This window comes from Podarcis bocagei, assembly GCF_964188305.1.
Source record: "Podarcis bocagei genome assembly, chromosome: 1".
Lineage (NCBI taxonomy): Eukaryota > Metazoa > Chordata > Lepidosauria > Squamata > Lacertidae > Podarcis > Podarcis bocagei.
Window position 1 is genome coordinate 89573710 of NC_138125.1, and position 22046 is coordinate 89595755.

Here is a 22046-nt window from a genome sequence, read left to right on the forward strand (position 1 = left end):
AAATGGAGGTTTTAGCTGTGGAAAGCCTTGTCACTTTGTAGAAAAAGGCCTGCTGTTCCCTGTCATTAGCACCTTGGCTCCGATAAAGCCAATGCTTCTCCCTTCCCCAAACTGGGCTGTCTGGTAGGTCTCTAAGAGAGAGATAAAAGTCCACAAGATGCTTTTGGGAAAGCCTTTTCGGTCCTTCCTGCCAACATTCCCTGGCTTTATAATCCACATCAGAGTCAAGTTCTGACACCCCTCGAGGTGGTGTACGTGTGTAGGTGTAAGCATTTTAGCTGAAAACACTTTCTACAACATGCTGCCCATTTACTGTTTAAAAAATGCAGCTGGGAAAAAATTAGCACGGTCAATAAACAGGGTTTCTTCTTGTCAGAAGGTCAGTGGAGTTAAGAAACATGCTACTGCCAGACTGGGTTATAGAGCAATGAGTAAACTCATCCTCTGTCCTGTCTCCTACAGTGGACACCAACCGACACCAGAGAGTCAGTATGACTGGGCCATGAGCGATATCCAAGTACATTTTGTGCACACAGGTCATGTGGGATCATATGCACATCTCATAGTAACAAATAAGAGAAAGCACAGGTCTTGGTGGGCCTGCATGCCTGTCCTTGACCTCTGACCTCTTCAGTTGCAATCACCTTGTGGACCTCCAATCGCTCTGCCTTCCCTGGCTCTTTGGGCTGATATGCTCTGATGTAACAGTGGACCTGGACAGACAGAGTTGTCACAATCTCTGCCTGCCATTGACTTTAGCCACTTCAATGTCACAGAAGGGCTAGGGAAGCCCAGTGCTAAGAAACTGAGTGTCCTGAAGGCTTGAGACACCTTAAATTCAACCATATAAGGATTGTCAAATTTTAAGCCACTTATATGTGGTCTTGGATGCAGCCTAAAGCTCTGGCTAGACCTAAAGTTCTGTAGCTTCAAAAAGTCAGTTATGAACTACCTTGGTGTCTTGTAATCAGGACCAGGTAGCAGCAAATGTGTTGGACCTTGGTGGCTGGGAAGCTGCTCACCTGGACAGCCTGCACCTCCTGCCTCTTCTCTTTGGTAGAGAGATTTCATAAAGACGGTATCCTGACCTACTGTAGATGGATTTTTTGTTTGTTACCACTAATAGCAATGGGACGTGGGTGGCGCTGTGGGTTAAACCTCAGAGCCTAGGACTTGCCGATCAGAAGGTTGGCAGTTCGAATACCCGTGACGGGGTGAGCTCCCATTGCTCAGTCCCTGCTCCTGCCAACCTAGCAGTTCGAAAGCACGGCAAAGTGCAAGTAGATAAATAGGTACCGCTCCAGCGGGAAGGTAAACGGTGTTTCCGTGCGCTGCTCTGGTTCGCCAGAAGCGGCTTAGTCATGCTGGCCACATGACCCGGAAGCTGTATGCCGGCTCCCTTGACCAGTAAAGCGAGATGAGCATGCAACCCCAGAGTCGTCTGCTAATGGTCAAGGGTCCCTTTACCTTTACTAATAGCAACACCGTGTGACTGTTTGCAATAATCTATGTGCCTTCTCCTGTACAGCAGTGGGGGCTGCTGTATTTGGGCAAGTGGGACATTACCCCATCAGCTTCAGCCTGCTCTCAGCCACCCCCCCAACTGCTACCTTCTTACCTGCAACCAGTCTAGTGGGTAGTCCTGGTTATCTTTTTATTTTTATAAATTTTAAACAACAACAACAAATCAATACAGCATTTCACAATTAACAATCAATTAACACTGGGATTTCCCTTCACCCCTCCGTGGTTTCCCCGAAGTTTCAAATATTGCTGCATATTATAGTTATTCTATTCCTTATCTCCACCACAGTTTTCTCAGGTACAATTTTACCGCTGTTCTTGTTCAAAGCCTACTTGTGTTTTAATATGTTTAAAATAGTTTTTAAAGTAATCTATGAACGTTTCCCTGTCTTCCTTAAAGTCTGTCTTATCCTTATCCATCAGTAGTCTATCAATTTCAGCCACTAGTCCTCTTTAGTAGGTGCCCCCACATCTCGCCATGTTTGTGCATATAGTATTCTTGCCTTAGTTGTTGCATATAAAAATTAATTCATCTGGTTTTTTGGGTTCTTTTGATAGTCTTGGTTATCAGCTTCCTCATCCTCCTTAGTCTTGGTGTAGCCCTTATAAAATCCAGCAGGGAGGAGGATGGGGGACAGTGCTAGACTTAGGTGGAATCTAGGTAAAGGTAAAGAGACCCCTGACCATTAGGTCCAGTTGTGGCTGACTCTGGGGTTGCGGCGCTCATCTCGCTTTATTGGCCGAGGGAGCCGGTGTACAGCTTCCGGGTCATGTGGCCAGCATGACTAAGCCGCTTCTGGCGAACCAGAGCAGCGCACGGAAACGCCGTTTACCTTCCTGCCAGAGCAGTACCTATTTATCTACTTGCACTTTGATGTGCTTTCGAACTGCTAGGTTGGCAGGAGCAGAGATCAAGCAACGGGAGCTCACCCCGTCGTGGGGATTTGAACCGCGACCTTCTGATCGGCAAGTCCTAGGCTCTGTGGTTTAACCCACAGCGCCACCCGCGTCCCTAGGTGGAATCTACACACATATTAAAAAGCTGTGAAAAACACATTGAATTTGGCATAGCTCACTGTCGCCATCTAGTGTCACATTTGTATATTGCACTTTACAACACATTTAAAACGTTTTATTTGCAGCTGTATAAAGTAAAGGTAAAGGGACCCCTGACCATTAGGTCCAGTCATGGCCAACTCTGGGGTTGCGAGCTGAGTCCTGTGTTGGCTCTGCCTGTCATTGGCTTTGGCTCCACCTGTCACTGACTCTGGCGCCACCTACTGTTGGCCCCCCTGCCTCCTGCCCCACCAGACCCAGTGGTCATGAGTTGCCAGTGTGAACATTAAAAAAGAAAAAGGTTCAGCAAAGGACCTGGCAAAAGAGATGGGGTTGCTTCTTTGACAGAACTTTTGTACACTGAGGTCCAGCACTGAGGGCCTTCTGGCAGTTCCCTCAATGCAAGAAGCGAAGTTACAGGAAACCAGGCAGAGGGCCTTCTCGGTAGTGGCACCCACCCTGTAGAATGCCCTCCCACTACAGTACCAGACTTTTAGAAGACATCTGAACGCAGCCCTGTTTAGGGAAGTTTTTTAATATCTGAAGGACTATTGTATTTTAATATTTTGTTGGAAGCCGCCCAGAGTGGCTGGGGAAACCCAGCCAGATGGGCAGGGTATAAATAATAAGTTGTTGTTACATTATTATTATTATTATTATTATTATTATTATTATTATTATTCTCTTTTGAGTGTGTGTGTGTGTGTGTTTAATATGACAGTAGTGTTAAGCTGATATAAGTTCTTATCCCCCCCCCTTATTTCACTGAAATGAAAGAACTTGACTCAGAGGTGGAGGGTTGAGATAGAGAGAAAGAGCCTACCTATGAGCATGCACAGTTAGGGAGGGCTACTGTTGCCCTCTAGTGGTTGCTTAGATAGTAGAGAAGTTTGAGATGAGCGTGTGCCCTTGCATCAATTCAAAATGCATCTTTAGTTACCTGCAAGGTGTGATGTACTCATTCCAAGAGCCAAGGCCAATCTGGTTGAGGGATGGGTATAGGATACAAAGGAGCATAAGGCCCCTGTAACCTTAAGAGCTGAACAGAAGATGGGGTTGCTTTTCTCATCCCTACACGGCATGATGTTCCTGCTCAAATCCCTTCTTGTACCTGAATATTAGAGGAACAATCAAGAGTCCTTTGCATCTGGTCACCAGGCACAGCCCATCCTTGAATCTGTCCAGATGTGTATAACTCCCCAGGTAAAGAGTGAATGGCCTGAAAAAACAACATTAAATTTTTAATTTAATTAAAAAACAAAACATAAAACAGGACCACACATATTGAGGAGTTGTGCTGCTGATCATCAGTCACATCACACATTAAAAGTCTCACGGTGCTCACAATAGTCACATGACCACATTCCATTCAGGAAGGAAGTCTTCTGCCTTCTCAGGCAGAAAATAATGCACTTCTAAAAGACTAGAGAGTGCAGAGTCCCTGTAAAAGATGCATGCAGGCGTGAGAGAAATAATTACTTTTTGTACAATAAAAGTGATTGTGCAAGAAGGCCCTTAATGTAAAAAGAGTTTTTTAATAAAATAAAAAGGACATGGTGACTCTGGCGCCAGTCATTCACACAGCTGCCTGTGAATAAGACCTACTGGGAATGAATGGGACTTGCACACAGCTAATAATTTACAGGATTGCTATCCTGGAACTATACTCTGTACAATATAGACTGACCACTCATGGGGTGGGAGGAGAAAAAAATTGTCATAAGTAAGGACAAAAGAAGGTAGATGTTTGCAGATGTGCTACCACTGATCTACAACCCTTCCCTAAAGGAGGTCACATGACCACCTAGTACTATACTTTGTGAGGAGATGCTCTCTTGCTGCAAGAGTATACAGTAGTGAAAGCCCTGCTCAGGGGAGCTACTGCCCTGGCTGGTCATCCACCAGTGATGTAGCTTCTGTCCTCAACCCTCCACTGCAAAACGAAGAGGCCTCTTAGTCCAGAATCAACTAATGCATGTGGTGATGCTGGCTTTATGAATTCAGGACTGAGAATTCTCGGCATTCTTTGAATACTCCTGTTATCCCTCTCCTTTCCTAGCTGCAGAGCTCAGTTTCTTTGCTTGTGTGTCTCATGGTGACATTGGATTTCCCCCAGCCTGAAATTCAATTTCGAGGATGCTGGGTTTTTGTTGTTGTTGTTATTACAGGAATCAGCCTCCAGTGACCAAATCAGACCCTGGTATCTGTTTTGCCATCCTTTGACTAAATTTGAAATCTGCGTTGTCTAGCTCTCTCGCTCTCTCCTCCCGCCCCCCCACCGGATCCCTGCACCACTGCCACTTCCCCAGGCCTCCCTTGTGATTAAGCCTTTGCTCTCTTAGACCATTGTGTGAGTTAATTACTTAAATAACAAAATTGCTGGGCTCCCAGTCAAAAAAAGACTTTGGAATCATTGCCAACAGCTTGTCTGAAGCCTCATCTGCAAAACGGTTTCTGCTGTGTCAGGACTGGGATCCCAAATGACAGTGATGATATTGTAAAGTGAATGATTGGGACACGCTGCTCTCTTAGGCATCCATGTTATCCAACTACCCCTAGGAATATACAGTAGAAAATCAGGATTTTTTTTGGGGGGGAGGAGCAATGGAAATGGGGCAAAAAACACAAAAAAACCCCTGCAACACTCTACCTGTATGGATAGAATGTGTAGCAGCCAGTCCCAGCTTTCTCGGTAATATTCTTCTATGATGCAGGAAATTGTGTGGTGCATGTTTCTGCAAAGACCTATTTGTCTCATTCATATTTCTACATTTTTGGAAGTATATGATTTTAAAAGCACATCAAAAGCACACTGGCCCAGTTTGGCTCCTCCGTTCATGAGTCTCAGGCTTACAAGGTCTGCTTCCCCCCACTTTCTTCAGTTTAAAAGTGGAAGTGTCTAAAGTTTCCGGTTACATCTGAACTTGGGGAAACTCTGGTTAGGTTAAACTCTGGTTATCAAATATGTTAGGTTCATAAACTAAGGACTGATACAGACTTGTTTGAAGATAGTTTAAACCAGGGATTAGGATCCCGTGATCCTCCAGATGTTGTTGAGACTTCAACTCCCATCAAGCTAAAGCCAGCATAGCTAATGGTCAAAGATGATGGAAGAGCACAGGTCCCCCACCCTTAGTTTAAATTAACCATAGTTTCTCTGAGTTCAGATGTCACAGGGAATTATGTTTAGTTTAAAAGCATAATCTTCCAGTTTCCTCCTTGTGCCCATGCCAGAGAAGGAGGCAGAGGGTGTGGTGTGCAAGCTTGAGGACTGTGTAGGGTGGGGCACATAATGCTAAACCATAGTTTAGCATTTACATCCAAAAAGGCCCAGTGTGTAAGTTGTCCTTACTTATGGAAGACTTTGGCTACAATCCTGTACACTTTTACCTGGAAGTACCATTAAATTCAATGGGACTGAATTCTGATTAGACAACAACATCTTAACACAAATAAAAGAATAAAAGAGCAGAAATGTTTGAAGCATAAAACCATTGCCACCAGAGTTTAAAAGGCCTGGAGAGGGAGAAATATTTGCCTGGTGCTGAAAAGAAATATGTAGTTGCAGCAACAAGGACAACCTTCTCTCTCCGTCACCACCTCTAATGGCAGGGGCACTTGGGGGTGGGCCTCCAAGAATTCCCTCAGTGTAGACAAATGTGTGCACATGTGTGCATTTGTGTGAGTGGCACTGGATATCAGGCAATGCATTTTTTTCAGAGACTAAGCTAGAAACATAAAACACTCTCTTCTACCAAGTCAGATTATTTGTCTTTCTAGCTTAGTATTGTCAACCATGGTTAGCAGTAGCTCCCCTTAGGGCAGCGAGGAGGAACCACTGATTTGCAAACCGGATATGGTCTGTGAAAATGGTCCATGCATGGCAACTTGGCTCATGAACATGGAAGGCTGTCTTCAAGCTGCATGGCTACTTCTAATTTGGCCCTGTCTCTCTTTGCCAGGGTCAGGGTCAGCACCTGGCATCCTTTAGTAGCTGCCAAGGCCACAAAAGGGACCCACCACTGGTGCCTGCTCTGAGACCTCTTATTAAAAACCCTAAACACCCAACCAGGCACACCACGTAGGCCCAGCCAGGTGTATACAGGCACAACTTAAATTCCCCAGACTGTCTCTGTCATAGTGTAGTGTAGCTCCAGGACACTGCGAGAAATTAAAATGGCGTTTGGGCCAAGCTGCTTGGCAATGTTAGAGAGGCAGCTGACTGATTCTGGTAAGCCTGCCACAGCCTACCAACAGAGGGCTTGCCAAAGGGCACATTGCCCAGGGCCCTCTAAAATCTGGCACTGGCCAGAGCACAGCGAGGTGGCTGCCTCAAGCAGTTGAGTCTGGGGTCTTGTGAAAGGGCAGCAAATTGATAGCAATTTAATTTCACTGTTATATTTGCTGAGGCACTTGTGGGATTTATGGTCACCTGTGTCAGAAGAATGCAGCCAACCTTAATGGCCTTGAGTAGGGGAGAGGGGTGCCATTAGCTGTTCCTCCTCAGGCAGCAGAACATATTGGACTGGTCCTGCAGCTGGCCTTGCTTCTCTTACCAGTGGAGGCTGCTTCGATCTCAATGACCCATCAGTCTCAATCTGCCCTCAGCCGCCCCCCCCCGTCTGCTTTCTTCCTCACAGCCAGTCCAGTAAGCAGTCCTGCCTGTCAGCTTCCTCACCCTTAGTCTCTGTGCTGCCCTTATATAACTCAGTAGAAAAGACAGAGGAGACAAAACTAGAATCAGTTTGCTCTGCCTGTCATTGGCTCTGTTGCCCCCTACTGTCAGGCTCCCTGTCTTCCACCCTACCAGTCCCAATGGGCACTGGGCACTGCAGACTTGCTTCCTTCTCTCATCAGAAACAGGACTGGTTTAATGGCCTGGCAGCTGTGTTAAGCCCCCTTATTGGTGGGTGCAGGGGAGATCTCAGCCTATGGTTGCCCTCATGCGTATGCACAGGGCATGGGGGAAAGCTTAAAGGAGCTGCTCCCCTCCTCCCCGTTCCCAGTTGAAGGCAGAGGACGGCTGTGCGTCCTTGGTCAGAGCGCAAAATTAAATTAGTTGGGCCTGTGCTCTCTGGAGACAATAAAGCAAATGGGCCAGTGCTGGAAGAAGAGGGGGAGGGGTTCTTGAGCAAGGGCTGTGTGAGGCCTTGCTGGCAATTCCCTGATTAAAGTGCCTGGCAGAGTAATTAGCCAAGTGTTCCTGAGGTGAGGCCAGGCCTAGGCCACAACTCTGTCAAGAGCAATGTCAGCTTCTGCGTTCCTAGTTCCAATGCACCAGGCTGCAGCAGATGGGAGAGGAACAGGACCTCCTCCTAACCCGCTTGGTTTAATAGTTCTGGAAAGGCATTGGCGCAATAAATAGTCAGGGAGAACTGGCACTTCTCTGAAGGAAATAAGAGGCAAGCTTGTCACCTGTGTATGTTGTTGCATTGAAATGAATGCAGAAAGTGAAGTTGTCCATTGCCTGGCATTGAGGTCAAGCTGGACTGCCATCTGGCATGTTTCAAACCAGGCTGTCTATAGTTTATCTTCCTCCCTGCCTCTTGTTTGGTTCCCAGGCAGATTTTATTCACCATTCATTCACTCTGCGAGGGGTTTGGCAACTTAACACCTGTGAGGAGAGTGATGGTGATGAGGTCTTTGGTAGCAGGGTCATTCAGAAGATGCAGGGATGGGCTAGCATCCGGATTCGTGGCAGTCTCAACATAATCTGGGCCCTCTGGACATTATTGGCCATCATAAGGATACCCTGCTCTGAGTGACAAGAGGCATTTGAGAGCATTGTGGCTCCACTTCAGCTTCTTGGGCTGCTGCATCTTGGGAGTTCACCACAATGCTAAGCTGAAGTGTTCTAGGCAGCAGCCAATGACCAGTTTCTTTACTGGAAACATCTTGAATGTTTCTAGTTGGTGCCACTAGAGCTTTGACTTGAGCAGCTGTTCAAGATACATCACTCAGAAGAGGAGCAAATGCTGAATCCAACATGAAGCATAGCCTAGGACTCAGGCATTGTGGTAGTTGCAAGGCGTATTGTGCAATTGGACTTCAGGTAGCTATGGAATAGCAAATAACACATTGCCCCAAAGGAGGAAATGAATCACATAAAAAGAAACAGAAAGAAGACAAAAGAGGACATAGTTCTGCATAAATCTGCAGGTGCTAATTTATACATATAGATGCCATTTTGCAAATAATTTATATAATTTGAATTGAAATACAATGCATCTCACCACAGCAGGGAAGACTATGACCAGGTGATCTAGCAGATGGTAGTGAGAAGAAACTAATACAGACAGGAATACCTGATTATATCCTGACCTGGCCTCAGTTATCTATGCTCTAATAACCTCTGGGTTAGACTACTGCAATGCATTATATACAGAGCTGCATTTGAAGATTGTTCAGAAACCAGTGTTAGTTCAGAACATGGTTGCAAGAATCAGAGCGACATGTTATGCCAATGCTGCACCACCTACACTTATCCATTGTGCTCTGTAGTATGTAGGGTAGGGAAAATGCACATAGTAATGAGGCAGGATGTGGGTATAGCTTTACTATATGTTAAAGAGGGAAGGGAGGAACTGGATACTGAGTTGCTATTTTGGGGAACAGGCCTATGCTGCTTCCTATAAGATGCCATTCCACCCGGATAAAAAACCTGAGTAGGTCAGTGCCTGCCGCTGCAGGCAGAGGTCATGGGTGTCTGTAGACAGAAGCTTAGTATTCTGCACACTTTGGCTTGGAGGGAAAGATCCAGGTCAGACCCAGTAGCAGTGCAGCGCCAAAGCTCCTCTCTGTGCCAGTAGGTGGCCTGTGGGTTTTTGTGCTGTGCTTGCATTCCCTGGCAATGTAATCAGTAGAGCTGATCGCAACAGCTCAGCTTAACACCTAGCACTGAATTGCTTAAGGGATGCGAGCAGTGTGTGAGTTTTATACGGGCCATACAAATGAATTAGCTAAACGTGGACCCCTGTCTCTGTTCATCTGCAAGAAATAGGCTATTGACAAGAGAGAATTAGACTTGAGGCTGGCCTAGCCCAGGAGCTCCTTTATGAGAGCTGCCCTATCCTTTGTTGTTATGCTGTGCTGAATACATCCGGTGGAACACAGTGGCTAAGAGGCTGAACAGTGAACTAGTAAATTATTAAGGCTATCAGTGGATTATTAAGGCTATCAATAGTTACTAGCCATGATGGTCATGTCAGAAGCAGTATGCATCTGAATACTAGTTGCTGGGGAGCACAAGTGGGGAGACTGCTGTTGTGCTTCAGTCTTGGTTGCAGGCTTCCCCTAGGCGTCTAGTTGGCCACTGTGAGGAGAAGACAGTAGACTAGATGTAAATCCCCTAGTCTGCTCCTCAGCTCTATGTTGAACATGCCCAAAGCGGCCAATATTCCTTCAGCCCACTCACCCAGCATCCTCAAGGTGGGAGATGGCAATAATGTTGCTGACCTATCTTGCAAAGCTGTTGTAAGGCAATGACTGAGATAATGCACACAAAATAAATTGAACTCTCTAAAGTGCTACACAAATGCTAAGCATCTGAAAGTGCAAAATGCAATGGGCAATTGCAAACCTACCTTTAAGCAGGAGCGGGAGGGGTAACCTGCTGCCCTTAGCCTAACTGCATTCTGATTGGCCAGTGTCATGAACTGGCAGGATGGCAGGGAGGAGGAAGAGGATCCTGGTGAGGGGTTTAGCCATGACTGGGGCACACCGGGGCAGGCTGGGGATGGAGAAGGAGAGATTGGTGTAGAAAGTACTCATGGGGTGATGGAGGATGCTGAGGAGATGGAGGTCAGTGTACAGGAACCAGAGCAGCAGGACCCATCACCAGAGCCAGAGGGGCTCCTGTCTTCCCAAACATGGCAGGCTCTGAGGTGTAAGGAGCAGCAGGAGGTATGCTGTAGAAGGCTGAGGCAAGCGAGGGCCCACAGCCCAGCTCATTAGCTGCCCAGGTGGGGCTCACTAGCTCTGGTGATTCCTCAGCTGGAGTAGACTCAGAACAGGTGAGGGTCACAGGGAAGCAGAGCTGAGCTGCTGTGTCTGCTTAGCTTCCAACATTGATTGGACCATGGCTTGGATGGCCCAGGGAGCTCTTTGGGGCTTTGCTTGTGTGGGACTGACCTCCAGGTGCCCTGACCCCCAGATTGGCTGCAAAGGTAGGAACCTGGCCAGATTGGGCTTTGGAGTTGTTAGGCTGCTGGAATGTGTGCTAGCCACTGCTGTGGGATTGTGCACTCCAGTGGGACTTGCCGCCATGTACTCCATGGTTCAGAACAGGCAGGGACATACTTAGGGGTTGGGTAGGTTGGCTCCTGGCAAAGGCGCAGGCCCAGAGGAGTGCAAAAATTGTGTCTCTACACCCTGGCCCAGAGCGGCTAGGAAAATAGTTTCAGGCAAGCAATGCACCCCATTCTCTGCTAGGTTGCTGGGATGCGATCCTTCCCACTCATAACTGAATGCTTTTACCCCTGCTCTTCCTCCAAATTGGCAAGAGCAGCTTATAGGGCAGGTGGGAGTTGGAGTCCAGCATGTGGAAGACCACAGGTTCTACTGCTTTAAGGGGCCATGAGACTCTCAGTAGTTTTTGCTGCAACAGATTAACACAACTACTCTTTTGGAAATGATTCCTATTTTAAACAACTCCTTGCAGAGACTAAGTGACATCACAATTGAACCAGCCAATCCTAATCTTTCTTAACTGAGATTGCCAGGATCAAGTAATTTTCAAACTTAGACTGCAATCCTATCATCACTTACCTGGGAATAAGCCCATTTGAACTCAATGGGGGTTAATTCTGAGTAGCCCTTATAAGATTGTGTTTTTAATTTCTTAGAGACAGGTCTTACTTTTCACATTTAGGAAGGTATCACAGAATGACCTAAGGCAATGGAGTACATAACATCAGCAGAGTAGGTCTGCCAGGGCTCACATATGGGGAAAGCTATGAACTATTTAGTGAGAAGAAACAGTCCAGTAATTAGACTATTGTTTTCTTTGGCCAGGAAGAAACAGTAAACCAAGCAGGCCTTTGTACAACAAGGGACGTGACCAGACAGGAAATGGGCAATTTGCATGAGACAAGCTAGGCCAGGGGAAAAAAAAGACTACTGGGGAATGCAGATTTATATACAAACTCAGATGCAGCTTTTGGTGGTCATCCAACATGGAGATTCCTGAGACAAGAAAAAAACAGGAACAAAATTCCAAAATGTCATCTAATCTTTGCCCACATTTGGGCTAAAACAAAAAATACAAGGCCAGGGTGAATAAAACTAGTAGTCCATTCAACTAAGTTTGTTTGTTTTGAACCTAATAAACAGGTTCCTTGCTTGCAGGTTTTCCATAGGCATGTGGTTGGCCATTGTGAGAACAGGATGCTGGACTAGATGGGGCACTGGTGTAGACTCTTCTTAGACAAGTTGCCATTAACACTTGTTGACTCTCCTCTGGAACAGTCGAGTTAGCAAAGCTTGGTGGGTCCTATTTTTACCTGTTGTCCCATCCATTCTTCTGTGACTGGTAGGAGATTGGTGCTTCCAAGGACTGTACACCAGTGAATTCCTCACAGTTCTCTTTCCCTATAACCAGCAGAGTCTGTCAGTCCTGTGTTTTGCTGCAAGGTTAACTTGCAGCTGTGAACCAACAGTTCACCTTGCACTGCTGTTAATAGGCATTAGGTTCTGGTGAGGTTTATAAGCCAGTATTGCAGCATGCTGCCTGGGACCTAGAGATCATTACAGTGAAAATAATAATAATAAATTTATATACTGCCTTATACCTGGAGGTCTCAGGGTGGTTCACAGAATAAAATCAAAGTATAAAACCACAAAATACATAATCAAAATAAAAGCAACAACCCAGTAACCCCCCCCCCCACATTTTAAAAGGGTATAGGATGTCAATTAAATCAACCAAAGGCCTGGCTAAAAAGGAATGTTTTTGCCTGGCACCTAAAGGTATAATGAAGGCACCAGGCGAACGTCCCTGGGAAGAGCATTCCACAGACAGGGAGCCACTGCAGAGAAGGCCCGTTCTCATGCTGCCACCCTCCAGACCTCTCAAGGAGATACATGAAGAAGGGCCTCAGAAGATGATCTCAGGGTCCAGGTAGGTTCATATGGAAAGAGGCGGTCCTTGAGGTATTGCGGCCCTGGTAGAGCATCTGCTTTGCATGTACAGCATCCCAGGTTTGATACCTGGCATTTTTGAATAGGTTGGGAAAGATTCCTGCATAAAACTTGAGAGGGCCATTGCCAGACAGTGCAGATGGACCAATTGTTTGAAAGCATATAAGGAAGCTTCCTATGTTTCATCAGCCAACATTTTCATGGCATCCAACAGGGACTTCCAACATTAGTTTAATTTTAAAGGATGACTGGGTGACTCTTAAAAGCAACTTGACTTTTGGGAATCCTGCTGACAGAAGTTTAGTCTTGATAGGTTATATGGCTTCCAACTGGAGGGCTGTTTGGAATGTGGGTTAGGATCAAGAGGCAAATCTACTGAATCTGGTAGTTTTGGTCTCGGCAAAGACATTGACAGAACACAAGTCCCCTTTTCTTGTTGAGGGGACACAGTTGGGACTTGGCCTACATTTAACTGAGGTTGTTGTTGTTTTACTTCTGTGTCTTTGGTCAAATCCATACCATATTTTCCTTTGTTGGCAGTGAAGACTTAAATTAGCAACTACTGAAGGAACCTTGTCACGGGCTATCACTGACCTTGTCCATCATGGTGCAAAATAGCTCTTTTTTTTCTGGAACGGTACATCCTAACTGATGCATGTCCTATTCCTGCTGAGGTGCCCTGGTTTTTGTGCCAAACACCATCACAGCAAGTATTTGATGACATCAGGTCCTCTTAATTGAGTCTGTGCCCTGTGATGCTGCCAGGGCAGGACTTTGGGGCAGAAGTCCAGGGCCTCACTTGGCAGAAAGAGCAGGAGGGGCTCTCAAATGCAACAGGACTGACTTGCCACATTTTGATGTAAGTGAAGTAATACACAGTACTGTCAAAAAGGGGACCCATGGATGATCACTGAATCCAATCACAGTCTCTCATCACTTACCTGCACTACCAAGTCTGTGCCTTACTTCTGTAGCCTTGTCTCTCTTTTCCCCAACTCTTCCCCTCACCATCTATTTCTTGTCTGCATGGCTTTTCTGCTGCCCAGACGTGTCTCAGAACCAACCGAGATTAGCAGGGGCCTCCTTTTTGGGATGCTTCCAAACTGGGAGAAGGGAGCCAGTTGGATTCAGATAAGCTTCCAGCCAGCAGCAAATCAACATGTGCCCAAAAGCCAGCATTGTTTCTCATCCTTGGTTAGAGCGTGAGTGCATGAGGAATGCTGGGCTGAAAGCTTATACAGCCCGTTTGGTGGTTCATTGAAAATTCAGATACAGTACATTATTGGTTCAGAATGAGGCGGCGTGGTTCTTGAAAAAAGAACTGGATGTAGACAATAGGGAGCAGGCTGCATCTGTGCCTGCATTAGCAACAAGTTGCTTGAAATCTCCTTGTGTTGACCAGTGTTTAACCTGCAACATCCTTGTGTAGTTTGAGGCTTTAAGCCATTTTCAGATCTCCAATGTGGACTTGACTTGTGCTGCCCAGTGTGTGCTGCTGACTCTCAACTTTTGTGGATCCCTTGCCCTGCCCATCTGGGTGGGACCCAGGAGAAGGAACAATGTTGGGTGTAGAGTCCCTGCATTCCTGTTCTGCTATACCCTTCTAGAGCACTGTTGTCACAGAGCATGCTTTGTGTTGATGCAGCCTGCTTTGATGTACCCTGGTTGTATGTGTGCATTTGCACACTGCCTTGAGCCTGCTGCCTTGGCGTAAGTGTGCAGCTTTAGGAAGGCAGCCACTCTTATTGGCCCTCTCCTCCAAATTTCTCAAATGAGATGTCCCGCATTTTACTTCATTTTTTTAAAAGCCTTACAGCATTGACTTTGTAGAGTTCCACCTGCTCCTGCGTCCTTGCCTCTTCAAGCACACGCCTACAACTCTGATGGCCCTCAAAGCCAGGACTCGACGGGTTGAACTGACAAGCCGTTCCCCCCTCCCTTTCCCAGCGCCCCTCAACCACGCTCCTCAGATATCAAGGCTAAACGCGTGCATCTATGTGTATGCACAGAACCCACTTACTTCTAATTGATACAGGATCACGAGTGCCATTTACGCAGCTCTTCAGAGTGATGTGTTGCTAACTGGTTAATTAAGCATGGCAAACCTAGAGACTGGATTGTGGCAACGAACTGGGGAGGTCAGGAGAAGGAAATCACGTACCCATCGAAGAGGGGCACATTACTAAGGGGGCGGGAGGTGTCGATCAGCCATCGATGGAGATTGTTTGATGCGCGCGGAGGGGGGGGGGGAGAGAAGAGAGGGAAGACGCTGCGCTTTAATCATCCACGAGCAGAACATTTGGGGATGGGAGCGAGACCCAGGGCTGGTGTTCCCCTCCCTTAAAAAACCCTCTGTCGTTGAGGCCCCCACGGCGAAGGGGAAGGCGTCGATTATCGATTGGGAGCAAGAGGTGAAGGCTGAGCGACTCGCAGGATCGATTAGGGTTAACGCCGCGGGGAGGGGGAGGGACCGCTGGCCAGCCCTCGACGCAGGCCAGGGCAGCGCTGTCCTTCGCGGTCCGCTTGGGCGTGAGGGCAGGTTCGGGTCGCGGCTGCGGCACGTGCGTCTCCGCCCTCCCCCCGTCGCCACCCCCCAGCAGCGCGCGGCCCGAACTCGGAGCGCTCCCCGGCGGCTTGGAGGGAGCTGGTCGAGGCAGCGCCGCGTCGCCCTGCGCCCCTACGCGCACTGCGGGGCTGGAGAGTCCGCGCTACCGTTTGCCGCTGCCGGAGAGGCGCGCGAGCTGGCGGGCGCGGGGGGGCGGGAGGTGAGAAGGAGGAGGGAGAGGAGGAGGAGGAGGGGGGCGGTGTCGCCGCCGCCGCCGCCAGCGCTCGGGAAGCCGCGTGCGGCGGGTCAGTGCTGCGAGGGGAATCCATCCGGCCGGCACCGCCGCCCCGCAGGGTCCTCGCCCCTCTTTTTGCCTCCCGCCGCCGGCGCCGCGGCGCGCAGGGCTCTGCAGAGGCTGCGATCGACGAAGCAAGGGGGACGCGACGCGCCTGCACCAACCTCGGCTGTCGCCCGCCTGCCCGCGTCCCTCTCTCCCCTCTCCATTTTCCTCCGGCTGGGAAGGACACCCCCCCTCACTCCCCATCCCGCTCCTCGGTCGCCTCCGGGTGGGGGCTGGAGTGTGAACGGGGATTCCCACTTCGGGGCGAAGCGGGATCCCTCGCCCGGCAGCAGCAGCAGCAACAACGATGACGCGCCTGAGCTGGTGCTTCGCTTCCCTGATCCGCTGGGGAAAATACTTCTTCTCGTGCTTCCTGCCCCTGCGATTCTGCCTGCACCGGGAGGTAAGCGGGGCTGCATTGGCGGGGGGTGGGGGGAGAGATGGCGGCGTCACCTCGAAAAAGCTGCGTAGTGTGAGGGAGTTCCGAGTTAACTGGCGAGAAGAGCCCGCCACGCCACCCGCAGCAGCGCGATCATGAAGACACATCGGATCCCCCCTCCCCAATCGAGTTTTCCCCAGTCCTTTCCCCGCGCGCGCTGCATAAAACTGGCTCGCGCCTTGATTGTTCAGTTCACCGCCCCCCCCCTCTTCTGCACAGGCTTAGTCGTCTGCCCACCAGGCGTGCTTGCCTCGGGGCCACCAAGTCCCCTGCAACCGCTGCCCGAGCGTGGTCTGTCCAACTCTCCCTTGGATGCATGCACACGCACACAACCGTGACATGTTCGCTGGCTCGCAGACTGCAGAAGCGCCCTCGTGCTCATCAGCTGCTGAGCGGGACATAGTCGCTGTAACATGGAGCACTGCACACACACGTCTCAAGCCACTTAAGGCTTATGTACCCTTTAGCACACACGCACTCTCTACCATGCACTTGGATCTCTGCACACCCACCAGCTCACCCACATAATGGACCTCTCTTTGGCGCCTGACAAATTCACACAGGTTCCTACAGCAGAAAGGGGGGGAGGCAACTTGCTCCTGAATTCAGCGATTCCACTGCTCAGAAGGAGCCAGGTGCAGAGCGCACACAGTCTAAGCGCTGCACATAGGTGCTGGGGGTGGGGGGCTACTGACCAATCTCCTCCTGCCTGATTTGCACATTGGTTATACAGTCAGAGAGATGCTTCTGCCGGCTGCTCCAAGGGCCTGTCTCACCCTATCCACACACCTCGCTTATCCTATTGCTTCTGTGGCTCTTTCTTTCCTGGCTCCCTTTGGGAATGTCACCAGCAGGGGACCAGGAGAGATGATGCTGTCGGGAGCTGCCATCAGTTTGCTGCTGCTGCATTGTTGGGAAGGTTCTGAACAAAAGGGCTGCTGCTGGTGAAACAACAGTGAAAGCTACCCAGATATATATAACAGGTGGGGTGAGGCAGGCAGGATTGCAAAGCAGGTTCCAGGTGGCTGTATTCCAGTATCAAACTGCACACTAAAGACCACACTCAAATCAAATGTAGGCATACATAGGGCCCTGCAGTGATCCTGCTTCGGACCTGCCTGGCCAAGTGTCTTGTGTCCTCCCTAAGCCAGCAGGGGGTGACACATCACAGCAACATACCACTTGTTACTTGGGTATCCCAGAGACAGATGCTGGTTTCTGCATCTGTAAGAAGCCAGGCTTTTCTTTTCTCTTTGTAAAATCTCACCATATATCTTGAAGGAGAGCATGGTGACCGTGGTACAAGTAAAGGATCTGTCTGTCTGGAGAACAGTCAGTGATGGAATGTCAGAAGTGTGTCTGTCCTGGGGAAATGATGGGTAAGGTTTTCACATCCATCTCAGCAGGAGGATGAATTGAAAGAGTGCAGGGGGGGGGGAAGAATTCCTTTGGAATGCCTCCCCCTTCCACAAGCTCTGTGGAATGCAATAATAAAGTAAAATAAGACCAAGTTCTTCTAAACTATTTTTTTCTCCCAGCCTCTTTTCCTTCCTTGTCCCCCTCCCTTGATTTTTTAAAATGTTCTTTCCGGTTTCTCAGTCATGTCATCACCAGGGCAATGGGAAAGCAGCATGGGTGACCAGCAGCACCTTTTAGGACCCTCCAGCTCACAAGCTCCTCATGGAGCAGATTTGCAACCCATTCTGCTGTATTTGATCTGAGGGGGAAGGGAGTCGGTGGCCTGGCATCTTCTGCAGAAGCTCTCCTGGGAAGGGTTTCTGGTGAAGTTTGGGTGTGCATTTGGATGAGCCTTAAGGATGTTTTGGGCCCTGAACATCTTCTGCTTTTGAAGTGGAATTGGCTTGCCTTTGCAGCCATCTGAAGCATGTTCTGTGTGTTGCCCCAAATGACTGCAGTTCCTGGTATTGAGGCTAGAGGAAGATACCTTCCCAGCACTGGTGACCCCTATGTCTCTCCCGCACCCCAATGTTTCAAGGCCCCCATGCTGAGTGTGCAGGAGCCAGGAGGGATTAGGGATATTCTTGTGGGTGGAGGGTGGGGGAGGAAGCTTTGCCAAGACTGTAGATGTGAAACACAGCAGGGGAACATGGCATCATGAATCTGTTACTAGGGCTGTCCATACTCTGCAGTAAACTAAAATAAGATGGAAGTTCTGCACCAGTGAAACCCATATTCTGGCCTGTGAAGATCTGAATTCTGTGAATTGAATAAATTGAGCAGATGCGCATGTATTTGCTTATTTTGCATAATTTGTGCTCATAAAAAGGGGAAAAAACACACGAGGCCTTCGCCTTCAATGACTTAAAATCCTGCTTAGTCCTCTCAGGATCTGCAGATATCTTGCTAGCTCCTGCTCACAGTTAAGAGACCAAGAGAAAGCTGTGTGGTTATGTGTTCCTCCCCAGCAGGTCCCCTCCCCAGAAACAAATTACATTCTTTTGTCATAACCACAGTTACAGAATATGTCAGTTCTCCCCACTCCCATGGTAACCAGGGTTAAGGCCACTATGGTTCCCTTTTAAACAATTTTGTTAATCAGATTCAGACTCTGGTTTCAAGTTCTCATTAAAAAGAGAGAGAGGTTCACCTTAACCAGGGTTAATGTCAGTGATGGCCAGTTCCTTAACCAGGGCTAAAGCAGGAGAGAGGAGTTTGCTGTGTGGACTAAGCATGCAGTCAACCTCAGCTGAAGTATCAGTAGCCAGTATTGTGGAAACCATAGTTGCAGCAGCACTGGCTCTCAGCTTCCTGACATTTTGCCAATGTACTTTCAAGTCTATCATTGCAGTCCTAAGGCCCAGAAACTTTATTTGTAATGAAACCTGAGTTTTGTAAGAGACAAAATTTAATGTGGAATACCGGATTCCTTCCTTACAATGCAGTGCAGTTGTAGAATCACACAATACACAAAACCATGCTTGCAAAAAACCATTGACTGCAATAAACATGCAGGCATTTCTCATTTATTCTGAGGGATCACAGTATATTTCTTACAGCTATCACATTTGTTGCTGAAGAATCATACTTTTCCAACAACCAAGACAACAGTATTTTGTTGCTTAGCTAATGTTCCTGTTGTATTGATGAATGCTGTGCAGAGAAAATGGTTGCATGAGTGTCATAAATACCTATTGGCTAGTGCCCATGCCATCTCTGATGATGTACCATATAACTTTTAATCCCTCCTGCTTGTGTTATTTTAAAATGAGCTAGGGGAAAGCTATCCCTCCTGCATCATAGCTATCATCTGTGTATTCTAGGGATCAGCAATTATAGCACCAAATGCAATCAAAACCCTCAACTGGGAGTAAGCCCCATTGACTTCAATAGGAGAAAGCAGATGTTAGGATAGTGCCATAAGATGCTGGGAGAAGGGAAAGAGCACGTGGGACCCACAATTAGAGTGAGCAGTGTAGGTTGGAGTGGGAAAGGGGAAATGGAGAGTTTAATCTTCATGCTGGTATAAGCAGCCATATCTGCCCACCGGTGGAAACAGGATACTGGTCTGAATGGCCTGTAAAGAGCTCTAAAAGCTCGGGTTATCCAGCCCAAATTGAGGTGCACCATCAGAGCTGGAGGTGGGAGGAACTAGGAGGGCAGAATGCTAAAGAGAGAGACCCCCCCTTTTCAACCCCAGTTATCTGAGACCCAGTGGTAGCTGCAGTTTCCTTCACAGAGCAGTGCTGTGTGGCAAGAGTCCCCGGCAGCAGCAGCGGGAAGAGGAGAAGGAGGCAACGGGCTTTTCTTCTTCCCTTTGCCCTTGCAGGGTCCTTTAGCAAAGTGGCTTGTTCCGACTGAGTGAAGCTGTTGCCTTGCACCACGGGCACTTTGCAGCCCAGCTTCCCTGCGCTGCCTCTTTTGTCATGATGATTAGCTCTCCCCTCTCTGCTTGCTTAGCAGGGAGTTTAGGGGCCAAGTTGTATTGCTGCTGCTGCTGCTGCTGAGAAGCTTCTGCCATCCTCACCACCACGCTGCAGTAGCTTTCCTGGGCTTCTGCTGCAGCCAAAGCAATGCCTCCGGAGATGGGGGGTGGATTGGGGAGGGGAGAGAGAGAAGGCAGCTGTTGTCTTTGGTGCAAGAAGTGCTTTGAGCAAATTACTTAGCTGTAGGGTGTATAGCAAAGGCCAAATTGGTTCCAGTGCAGTGGGACCACACAGGCTTGCTAGCAGACAGCAGTGAGGGGCCAGGGCATTTAGCTCATGCCTTCTCTCTCCACCCCAGAGCCCTTTGTGCTTGCTGTGCTTCTGAGGCCCTGAAGGGGGTGCTGTGCTGTGCAGTGACACTTGTGTTGCAGGGGGCTCAGGAGTTGTTTTCATCCCATTATTCTGGGGCAAGGGTGGGGAATCTGTGACCTTCCAGATACTGCTGAACTGCAGCCCCCATCAGCCCTGGCCATTGGCCATGCTGGCCAGGGCTGGTTGTTGTCTAATGATAGCTGGCAGCCACCAGGTTTCCCCTCCCATACCCCTGTTTGGGGGCAACAGTGAATGTCCACTAAATTCTTGGTGGCGGACTGCAGGTCTCTGATGCCTCAGGCTCCCCCTGGCTTAACTCAAGGGATTTGGCTTGCATAATTGATTTCTTTTATCATTTGTTGACAGTATTTATAACCTGCTCTTCATTGAATTTTTTTTCAATCCCGGAGTGGGGAAACAATGTAATAAAAATAAACAGAGAAAAAACAATAGTATTTGCAGATTACAAAATAATATAAACAGGTCAGATAAACAACAGATTTGCCGTTCCGCCATGAGGTAGATGTGAAAAACTATGACAAAAATTGTAAGCATTCCAGTTTAACCAAATACCTAGGTAAAAAACAAACACAAGACATTCAAACAGATTAAACAACCATTGGTCTTAACAAGAATCCCCACCCTATTTTTCACTTATGGGAGCCCACTCACTCCCCCTCTGTCTCTCTCACACAAAGAGGGCCCCACTCTGTGTCAACAGACTCACTCAGTGGCTTTTGAGCAATTTAAGATCTTTCACCCGCCTCCAACTCTTCATCCCATCCAAACTCTCACCCTGAGTGGCACAGAAGCATCACATTCCTTAGAGCAGGCCTGAGCCAAAACTGGGAGAAAGGGAGGCAATTTTGGCTCCTTGTATCTGCAGGGCAGGGGCCACCAGAGGAAGTCGTGCTGAGTGTTTTTTCCAATGTGAAGCTTCAGTAGACCCCTGGGAGCTTCTGTGTTAATAAAGCCTGGATGTTGATCACGTGGGAGAAGGAAGAGAGGAGGGGCAGTTGTGATGTGAATGAGCATTGTGGCCAGTCTTGGACTTGCTTTCACATGGCTGAAGGTGGCTACAAATGTGAATGAAGTAAGAACTGATTTAAGAACCAACTTGTGTGTAGAAACCAGCTTCAGTGTGGGATTTGGAATGGAAAAGTAACAAGGTAGGAGGGGGTGCTTTATCCTTTTCCCTTCCACTACATCTTCCTCTCGAGTCGCTTTCCCCCTGTGGTGTTCCAGAGACACCACTGTAAGAGTATTGCAGACCTGGAAAGCTGCTGGCTGTAGTTGTGGTAGAAAAACAGTAGTCAGTTCAAAATTGCCTGCTTCTGCAGTTATTGTTCCCTAGAAGAAGAAGCTAGCTAGGTTTTCATTCATTCATTCATTCATTCATTCATTCATTCATTCATTCATTCATATGATTTATATCCCACTCTTTAGGCAATAAGGGCAGCTCACTAAACAAAGAAACAGTAGTTAGACTGTGCAATTGTTGGTAACATATTATCCCGCCTTTTGCCTTCTATATCTGTACGGGGAGAAAAGCCTACAGGCCACAATCTTGCATCCAAAAATGTTTAACGCAAGCCTTTTTAAAATGGAAAAGAAGCATTTTTTTGGGGGGGAAGCTATACTGTGGTGGGTGCTTAACCCTGTCATCACCCATGGTTTCTCTACCTAAATGCCTTCCCATCTCACAGGCATGCCTTGGCTGTGGGCAGGGTTGGGTGTCCTTATACAGTA

At 48.1% G+C, this 22046-nt stretch overlaps 1 protein-coding gene across 13 annotated transcripts in view; it reads left to right on the forward strand.

Moving 5' to 3' along the window:
- TNS1 (tensin 1) overlaps nucleotides 1-22046 on the forward strand; it is a 325194-nt gene that overhangs the window by 18146 nt on the left and 285002 nt on the right. For 2 of the 13 annotated variants that reach the window (XM_081196845.1, XM_081196843.1), the window contains exon 1: nucleotides 15895-16005. The exons of the other annotated variants lie outside the window; for them this stretch is intronic. In XM_081196845.1, the coding sequence (XP_081052971.1) occupies nucleotides 15910-16005 (96 nt within the window). In that variant the 5' untranslated portion in view covers nucleotides 15895-15909. Of the gene's footprint in view, nucleotides 1-15894; nucleotides 16006-22046 lie in introns of those variants that run through there. 13 annotated transcript variants of the gene reach the window in all.